Source organism: Humulus lupulus, chromosome 3 (assembly GCF_963169125.1).
Source record: "Humulus lupulus chromosome 3, drHumLupu1.1, whole genome shotgun sequence".
Taxonomy (NCBI): Eukaryota; Viridiplantae; Streptophyta; class Magnoliopsida; order Rosales; family Cannabaceae; genus Humulus; species Humulus lupulus.
The window spans coordinates 207,852,118-207,862,523 of NC_084795.1; the positions used below are offsets into that span (position 1 = coordinate 207,852,118).

At 31.4% G+C, this 10,406-nt stretch overlaps 1 protein-coding gene across 1 annotated transcript; it reads right to left on the reverse strand.

Moving 5' to 3' along the window:
• Positions 1-8,845: 8,845 nt before the first annotated feature.
• LOC133825349 (uncharacterized) lies at positions 8,846-9,796 on the reverse strand. The gene has a single exon (XM_062258306.1). The coding sequence runs from the start codon at positions 9,794-9,796 to the stop codon at positions 8,846-8,848; it is 951 nt and encodes a 316-aa protein (XP_062114290.1).
• Positions 9,797-10,406: the final 610 nt, after the last annotated feature.

Below are 10,406 nucleotides of genomic sequence, written 5' to 3' on the forward strand. Positions count from 1 at the left end.
CAATTTTGTGTTCAATTTCTAGCCTTTTCCCCTGATTTGATAGTGTGTTGATTCTGTTTCCAATCTCATTTTCAATATCATATATATAGAGGTGCGGGAATTGTGGTTTTTTCCCAACATCTGGCAACAACGAAGCAATATGGTGATAATTTTGACCCCTCATCCAGAAAACATATTTTACACTCAATATATGTACACATCACTTTTTATGTAATTAGCTCTAAAAATAATTTTATAAACATATAAAATAAACAAAAAAAAAAACTACAAAATGTAACATATATATATAAATATAAAGGAGAGCTTCAAGGAGATTATGTAGCACTCTACAATCTCTTCAAAGCACTAATTCTATTTTCTCCATTAATTTAATTTTTTAATTTATTTACAAAATCCATTATTTTTTTTAATTTTTAAATTTATATACATTGTCTCTCTAGAATCTCTTCAAAACACTAATTCTATTTTATCCATTAATCTAATTTTTTAATTCATTTACAAAATTCATTATCTTTTTTATTTAATTTTTAAATTCATATACATTATCTTTGATTTTAACACCTAATAAACTTACAAAAATTTAAATAAGATAATAAACTTACAAAAATTTAAATAAGATATTTTTTGAGTTTTTATTATTAACAAAGAATAGTAGTAGCTATACTATAAATACAGTAATTTAATTATTATTATACATATTAGTTACTAGAAAAATATAATAGTGCCGCATAGCACAATTTTTTAAATTAAAAATATATGTTTTTAAATAATTGGTTATTTTGTAACATATATCTAGGTAAAAAATAAACAGTCATTATTATATAATGCAGCTAGCTATGATTTTTAGTTTAGTTCAAATGATTAATTTTCACTTTATTATTTTAAATAATTAATTTTCACTTTAGTTTTCTGCTTAGCTAGATATATGTTAAAAAATAAAAAATAAACGTGGTTACACATTGATTTTTTTTATTAATATATATTAAAAAATTAGAAAAATCTATAAATTAGATTATCGGTTACACATTGATTTTTTTTTATATAAATTAGTTTCGGTGACAAAAACTAAGCATTATTCATCATAATTATCTCAAATATGAAGTACATGATATTATTATGGTGTAACCATATGTTGATTTTTTTACCATTTAATTATTATATAAATTAATAATATTATATATAAATATCTCTTCATGATTTTATATATATATTCTAAACCTTCTCTATAACTCTTATATTTTCTTCTACTCTAATTTTTTTTTCTCTTCTTCTCTCTAAACTCATTCAATTACAATTTTCATAATGCAGTATTCTTTTCTTTCCGACTTAAACAATGATTGGATGATAACGATAAGAGTTTGTAGAGTGTGGGAGTCTGTCAATACTAAGAAGAATGGAGAATTAATTAGTATGGATATGATTTTTATAGATGAGAAGGTTGAATCAAAATTTATTTTCCCAATTTTCTTTACATTATCAATTATTTTATATTTAATTAATATATTGTGTGTTTTTGTCATAGGCTAATCTAATGCATGCAACAATTAGAAAAATTTTAGTGTCTAAGTTCATGCACCTATTGAGTGAGGGATCTTTATATAGTGTAAATAATTTGAAAGTTGTTGCAAGCATAGGCCAGTATAGACCACTTTCAAATGACCATAAAATTATTTTTTTGGTTTCAACTAAGCCTAAGAGGCTAGAAGAAGGAATGGTGAACATTCCAATCAATGAATTCCAATTCATATCTCCAAATTTGATTGATTTGTGTGTTAATGATAACACAATCCTCTCAGGTTCTTTAATGATTAATGTTTGTTATTTTTTAAAGTTTTAATTTTAAATTATTGATCTTTATATTCTAACATTTTAAACTTATTTCTCTGTCATGTGTTTAGATATTGTCGGATGTTTATGTGCGGTGGGTGATATTGAGATTGTTGGAGGTGGTTGGAAAAAAAGAGATACTAGATTTTTAAAAAATTAGTAAGTATAAGTTAATGCTTAAAAGTAATATTACAAATATATATATATATGTTTTTTTATTGTAGCTTTTTTTTCTATTTATTGCATTATTAACTTTTGTAAAATTTTATGTATAGTTCGGTCACATCAAAGATTACTTTGTGGGGAAACTTGAGGAAAAGTTCAATCCAGATTTGTACAATAAAGATGGTGGTCCATTTATTGTGATAGTAACTTCTACAACCATTAAAAATTTTTGAAGTAATTATTTATTTAGATCTCAATGTTTAATATTTAAAAAATTTATATATATGTTAATTTACATTTACCGTAAATAGGTGAAGTTGGCTTCTCTGCCACAAGTGCAAGTATAATTTACATAAATCTTCAAATAGATTATGTAACATCATTAATCGAAAGATTTTCCACCATCTCTAATGGTGTGAAAACTATTGCAAGTTCTAATATGAATAAGACTACTCTTGAGGAAGATATGTTCGTGAACAGGATGACCATTCAAGAACTATTACAAGCTTATTGGAGTGGTGAATTTAAGGTTATTTTAGCCCCTTGCCTTTCTCTTGTATTCTTCATTCATTATGTCCTATAATTTTAATAAATACTAATTGTTTCATTGTAGGAATATATTGTTACTCTGAGAGGCAAAATTATAGAAATAGACAACTCATTTGGATGGTACTATGTCTCATGCAAAATTTTCTTAAAAAATGTTAAATCTACAAATGGTGCTTATATGTGTCACACTTGCAAAAAAGAATGTGATTACCCTCTTGTGATGTAAGAAAATTATATTAGATTTTCTTCCAATAAAAAAAATCACTATGTTATTTGTTTTTTTTCTAATTTTTTTTTAATGTAGGTACAAAATACATATAAAAGTCATCGACAAAACTGCAAACACTACTTTGGTCTTATTTAATGTTGTGGCTAAAAACTTACTAGATACATCAACGCACAAATTTTTTAATGAATTGTCTTGAAATAATAATGATGTTCCTACAGAGATTCAAAGCCTTTGTGAGAAAGATTTTGTTTACAAGTTGAGGTTGAATGACTATAATTTAAAAGAGGGACTTGAGAATTTTACTGTTTCAAAGGTTTTCATGCCAGATGAGAAATTGGAACGACAACATCAATTGAAGAAAGGAAAAAATAAGGTAATGTTACTTATGCTAAGTTCAATTTGTAAGCAAAATATGTAATAGACATAAATTAATTATTTGTTTAATAATTTTATACAGGATCCTCATAATGTCAATGATTTAGAAGATTCTGATGGAGATTATCACAAGAAAAAAAAGAGAAGAAACCAAATGGTTAATGATCATGATGAAGTTAGTGATGATGTAAATACTCAATAAAGAAAAAAATATATTGTTTTTTTAGATACATTTTTTAGTTTTTAGTTTTTAGTGTTATTTCTATTTTTATTTTTTTGTTATTCAACTAAAAATTTAAAATTTATTTTTATTATTTAATAAGAAAATAGACTACACTCTTATTCTTGTGTGAAAAAAATAGATATTTTATCATTTACACATATAGTTTATGATGATATGATCATGTGCAGTTTTTCTTGGATTGACAATAGGTTGTTTAAGGCTGAGAAGTTAGATGTTTAAAAGCAAGATTCGTCAGGTTTTTTCCCCAATTGTGTGTTTAAAACTCCAGAACTTCCATTAAAATTTAGATCTCTTACTTTAATATTATTTATATATTATGGCTAAACTCAAGTGGTTATCATTTCAATTAGGTAGTTTGCAAGTGTGACTTGTATACTCAGAATAACCAAATTTGACATAAACAATCTTCTTACTATGCTAATTTTATTCAAAGATAGATAACTAATATAAAATTTATTATTTTTCTGTTTTGATTAGAAAAAAAAACTATTTAAGGTTAGTGATAAATGCTTTAACAATTGCTTAATTTAAAATATTATAGTGCAATTTTAAATTTTGGGATTCCAATTTTATAATATTATAGTGCAATATTTAACTAATACAATACCAATTATTATTATTATTAAGCAATATGAAAATTATTTCCAAACAAAACGATTATAACACTACCAACCTTATATTTGTATATATATATATATTCAATAATATTACTTACCTTAATAATATTAATATTATATATTTAAAAAAAAAAGAAGAAAGAGAAACATATCGGAATAGTAGCAGCTATACTATAAATACATTAATTTAATTATTATTATTATACATATTAATTACTAGAAAAATATAACCACTCTACAATCTCTTCAAAGCACTAATTCTATTTTCTCCATTAATCTAATTTTTTAATTCATTTACAAAATCCATTATTTTTTTTTAATTTTTAAATTCATATACATTATCTCTCTACAATCTCTTCAAAACATTAATTCTATTTTCTCCATTAATCTAATTTTTTAATTCATTTACAAAATCCATTATTTTTTTTATTTAATTTTTAAATTCATATACATTATCTTTGATTTTAACACCTAATAAAAATTTAAATAAGATTTTTTTTGTGTTTTTATCATTAATAAAGAATAATAGTAGCTATACTATAAATACAATAATTTAATAATAATTATTATTATTATACATATTAATTACTAGAAAAATATAACTGTGTCGCATAGCACAGTTTTTTAAATAAAAAATATATGTTTTTAAATAATTGGTTATTTTGTAACATATATCTAGCTAAAAAATAAACATTTATTATTATATAACGTAGTTAGCTATGATTTTCCCTTTAGTTTAAATAATTGATTTTCACTTTATTATTTTAAATAATTGATCTTCACTTTAGTTTTCTGCTTAGCTAGATATATGTTAAAAAATAAATAACGTGGTTACACGTTGATTTTTTTTTATTAATATATGTTAAAAAATTAGAAAAATCTATAAATTCGATTATCGGTTACACATTGATTTTTTTTTATTAATATGTGTTAAAAAAATTAATAAAATCTATAAATTAGATTATCAGTTACACATTAATTTTTTTTATATAAATTAGTTTCGGTGACAAAAACTAAGCATTATTTATCATAAATATCTCAAATATGAAGTACATGATATCGTTATGGTGTAACCATATGTTGATTTTTTTACCATTTAATTATTATATAAATTATTTTTTTTGGTAAATCAGCAAGCTTGTGTTATGCACAACAACTTACAAACACCAATCAATTGCAGACACCAACCACTTAAACAAAAACAAACACCAAACAATTAATTACATTGTAACTTCCTCACCCATGCTAAATCCTCCTTTCCTAGTTTCCTTTCAAACAACAAACAAAATCTATTACAAACTTCAGTTTTAATATTCTGAGTTACAAAACCCACTAAAGGCACCTGAAGCTTCCAATAAGCTGAATTTCTAGCTCTCCAAATGTAGTACACACAAGCACTAAGTGAACAATAATACAATCTTCTTCTGCAGACGGAGTGTCTACTGCGTCTTATCCAATTCATCATCCCAGCCAGCTCAAATCGATTGGACCCTATCCTTAACCAAGTTAAGATAGAAGCCAGAAAACTCTTACTGAACTGACATTCAAAAAATAAATGTCTATGACTTTCAACATACTGTCCACAGATAACACACAGAGAATCTTGAGCAATTCCAAATCTGAAAAGTCTATCTTTAGTCGGCATCCTTTGCTTTAACACCAACCAAGTCACAAACTTATGCTTTGGAATTCCTAGCCTATCCCAAATTGCAGAAAATTTCCATCTGGTCTCAGTTTTGTTCTTCATCAGATTATACAATTTAGCTATACTGTAATGAGGCCAGCTGAGAACAATTCCTTGATAAGTTTCCTTTAACTCCTCCTTGATCGTGACAATTTTCTTCCAATACCAACTACTAGTGCTAGGTGCCTTATAACCCCATCAATCTTCTTACTTTATGTAAACAGTATGTATCCACTCACCGACAAATTATCTTCCTTGTAGGCAATGGCCCAAACATATTTCCCTATGGCACACATATTCCACAGCCCTACATCTTTAAAACCCAGACCGCCTCTCTGTTTAGAATGACTAATCTCTACCCAAGAAACTCTCCCATGACCTTCCACACTATCACCACTCTTCCATAAGAAAACTCTACATATCTGATTAATTCTAGCTATCACTGATCTTGGTAATATAAGAATTTGAGACCAATATGTATTAATGGATAGCAAGACAGAGTTAATAAGAACACACCTCCCTGCATAAGAAAGATTCTTTGAGCTCCAAATTCTTATCCTTTTCACCATTTTATCCGCCAAACACCCACACTCAGCTTTGGAGATTCTTTTATTGCTTATTGAAATCCCTAAATATTTAAAAGGGAGCCTGCTTCTCTGAAAACCAGTCACCTCTGTAAGCTGAAACCAGACCTCCTCCTACAATCCCACTCCATAAATGGCAGACTTCTTCTAATTAGCCTTCAAACCAGAAGCCTCCGAAAATAACTGGAACCCTCTTAATAACATATAAGCTTCCTTGAATTCACCCCTGCTAAACAACAACAAGTCATTTGCAAAGCACATATGAGTTAGCTGTAAACTGCCACATCTAGGATGGTATTTAAAGTCTGGATGCTTAGCAACTTTAGCCAGAATTCTAGATAGACACTCCATCCCAATCACAAACAGTAAAGGGGACATTGGGTCTGTAACGCCTTGGTTACCCCAGAACAGTTACGGTGAACGGTGAACCGAAAATTTGACTCATTGCCTGAGTCCTTTGGTTAAAAATGTGATCTAAGTGTTATTAACAGGTTAAGGTGAAAACCAGTAAAAAGGAAAGGATATGTTTTATTGATACATAAAACTGTTCATGGGCCCACAAGAACATATACAAGTTATTTACAACTCAAAAAGGTCATTACTGTTCCAAAAGTTCAAACTTCGCCGACCTAAGCGGCAAAAATATGGTAAACCCCCTAGTTCCTCTGAGAACTCCTTGGCCGTGGTGGTCAAGCGGCCGCATATGTACACATCACCACCTAAGCTCTCCACTCAAGGCTGGGTGAGCTTTTCTTTTCCTTTACCTGCACCACATAACACCCATGAGCCAAAGCCCAGCAAGAAAACATAGCATTATATGTAAACATCATCAAATGATTATCATTATAATCACACAGAGCTCATAGCTTTCAAACAGATGAGTGAATATCACTTGAGGTTCTGATAAACCATACTGAGTGATTGACAAGCAAGTCACTAATTCAAATGGAAGAGTGGCTGATGGGTAAGCCACTAGCCTTCAAGCGCTTATAATGTTCCTCAAACTTGGGGTCAGTCCGGCATTAATGCTCTTTGAGTCATTCAATGCAGAAAGTCGATTAGATCTAATCTTTATTGGCTTGCGTTGAACACGCTAAGGCCGCCCTGACTAATGAGTCAGCGCAAAGTGACCAGTGCCCAGTACCACTGTCGAACCTGACTAATGAGTCATAGCTTCACAGTTGATACTAGAACCTTTGCCAAATCTGACTAATGAGTCAGTACCATGCACAAGTGAGCAACATTTGCTAAGTATTCCACCATCAATTCATGTCCACATTTATACAACCAACATGCCTCATGAATAACCATGCATGTCACATTTGGGGTGCAGTTTTCTTACCTTTGATTTGAGCTAGAATGAACAAAAGAACGACCCTTGAGAACGGTTTAGCTTTTAGTCCTTTAGCGGTTACCTAATCATAACACATTATAGGATAACATCAATAACATGATAATCAAGGGTTCTCAAACCAAGATTTAACCTCCGAGACATCAATCCTCACTAATCCGGGTAGTAGGAGTGATCCCGAGGCCTAAAACCAAGATCCCGGAGTCAAAACATGCAAATGGGCTCAACCCTGCACCTGAGCTACGGCCCTGGCACCTTGTGCCGCGGCCCCCAGAAAATCCAGAGGCAAGCGCCGCAGCGCCCAACCCAAGGGCCGCGGCCCCTAGCGCAAACGGAACCTCCTCCTTCAACCTCAAGCTAGGGCCGTGGCCCCCAACCCTGGGCCATTCCCAAACGTGTTTTCAACTTCTCAAAACCTCCAAAATCATACCTAAACATTCCCCAATCATCAAAACAAGGTTCCCAAGCTTCCCAATACATCAAAACCCTCAAAACCCAAGGTTCAAACGAATCGAAAACCCAATAATTCACAAAGTCCAATTCAAAGCTTAGAAACTCTAAAAGCTCAAAACTTTAAACTTAGATTACCTTCGATTAGGTTGTTTTCTATCAAATCCTTTGGTCAAGAAGCTTCTAATCTTTCCTAGGATTGCTATGCCTTGATCCTCACTTGATTCCGACTCCTAGAACTCAAGATTTCTTCAAATATGCTTCGGGTGGCAAAAATGAACTAACGAAGGAGAACGAGAGGTTTTCTAATCGTACGTTCTATCTGACAGCTACTTCAAGCTTAAGTAACCTCAAATAAAACCTAATGCTCGGGGTCCCGAAAACACCTCCGGGGACATTATAGGCAAAACTTCCAGAATTTCACCCTGATCTCAAATATTCCCAATTTATCATCAAATAAACATTCCTATTACCCCAAAATTGACCCCGTTATGACAAAACCGCTAATCCACTAAAAATGACTGTCTCATGCCAAATAGCTCGAATATATCTCCATAATAATGGAATCTCATTCACAAACCACATCATGCACCCAAATACACAAATTACCCTCAATGGGCCAAATTATCAAAACATCATAATATATCAAATGTGGACCCACATGCATGCATATGACATCATATTATAATATAATTCACATAAACATGCATATATATTCATTTAATGGCGTAATTAAGCAATTACGGCCCTCCCGGCCAACTAACCCGTCACTAAACCACATTGGAGAATTGGGGCATTATAGGGTCCCTTTGCCTTAATCCTCTTCTGGCTTGAATAAGATCTGTAGGAGCCCCATTAATCATGATTGAAAATCTAGCTGTTGTTACACAACTCATTACTAACTGTATAAACTGACCAGGAAACTTAAGAGCTGTCAACATTTCATGTAAAAAATTCCAATCCAGAGAGTCATAGGCTTTCTGAAGATCAATTTTGATGAGGCAAGATGCCTGCGCATTTTTCCTCCCATAACCTCTAACCAGATCTTGACATAGCATTATGTTATGAGCTATGTTCCTACCTTTTATAAAGGCATTGTGGTTTTCAGAAATAATTGAAGGAAGAATCTCTCTAAGCCTCATGCATATAAGCTTAGTAGCTATCTTATAGACCACATTGCAGCAAGCTATTGGCCTATATTCACTAACATTCTTAGGACAACTAGACTTGGCGATAAGGGTTATATTTGTGGTATTTATTTCTTTGAGAATCTTCCCCGAATGGAGAAAGGACAGCACTGCCTGAGTTAGATAACTACCTGTGATACTCCACGAGTGCTTAAAGAAAGCACTACTATACCTATCTGGTCCTAGAGCTTTCTCCTCAGGTATCGAATATAGAGCAGCTTTAACCTCCTCTTGAGTATATTTTCCACATAAAAACTCAGCTTGCTGCTCTGAGACAGTAGCTCCATTCTGCACCACCGAATCCAATACAGCCCTTCTACCTCTCATTTCTGAACCTAGCAGCTCTTCATAATAATCATGAAAAACCTTTTGAACATCTTCCTGACTATCCAGCCAATTGCCATTCATATCCCAAATAGAGCAAATGGCATTCTGAATGTTCCTATTCTGAATGCTATTATGGAATAATTTTGTATTCTCATCCCCATGTTTTAACCACTCCTCTTTGACTTTCTGCTTCAGAAACTGAATCATATTTTTATGAGCCTACTGATAATCTTTTCTTCTTGAGATCTCCTCATCTATCAGTTGGCTATTACCAGGGTTAGTTTGTATTTTCCCTTGAACATCTAGCATCATCTTGAGCTTCTTCGCCTCCTGAACAAACACATCCCCTTTCCCATCTTTGTTAAGTTTTTTCAACTCCACTCTAAGCCATTTTAATTTTGATATCAGACAAAACATTGGAGTCCCATTAACATCCTTAATCCAACTCTCAGCCACTGTCCTCTGAAATCCTTCAAGATTACTCCAAAAATTGAAAAATCTGAACGGTTTCCTAGTCTTAAGAATTGAGCCAAAATTCACCACAAAAGGACTATGATCCATTTCACCTTTAGGGAAAAAGACAACTTCAACTGCATTAAATTTCTCTAGCCAACTATCATTAGCCAAAACTCTATCAAGTTTAGCAAAAACCCGGTCCTTACCAGCTTGCTTATTATTCCACGTGAAAAATGAACCCGAAGACTTCACATCTACTAACCTACATTGCACCACACAGTTTTGAAAAGAGGCTAATTCTGAACCATTTCCATGATAAGGAAATCTGTCTGAAGGAGATAATATAGCATTGAAGTCCCCC

Excerpts from the sequence above, each read along its gene's own strand:
- LOC133825349 (XM_062258306.1), bottom strand. The coding sequence starts at position 9,796 with ATGATTCAGTTTCTGAAGCAGAAAGTCAAAGAGGAGTGGTTAAAACAT.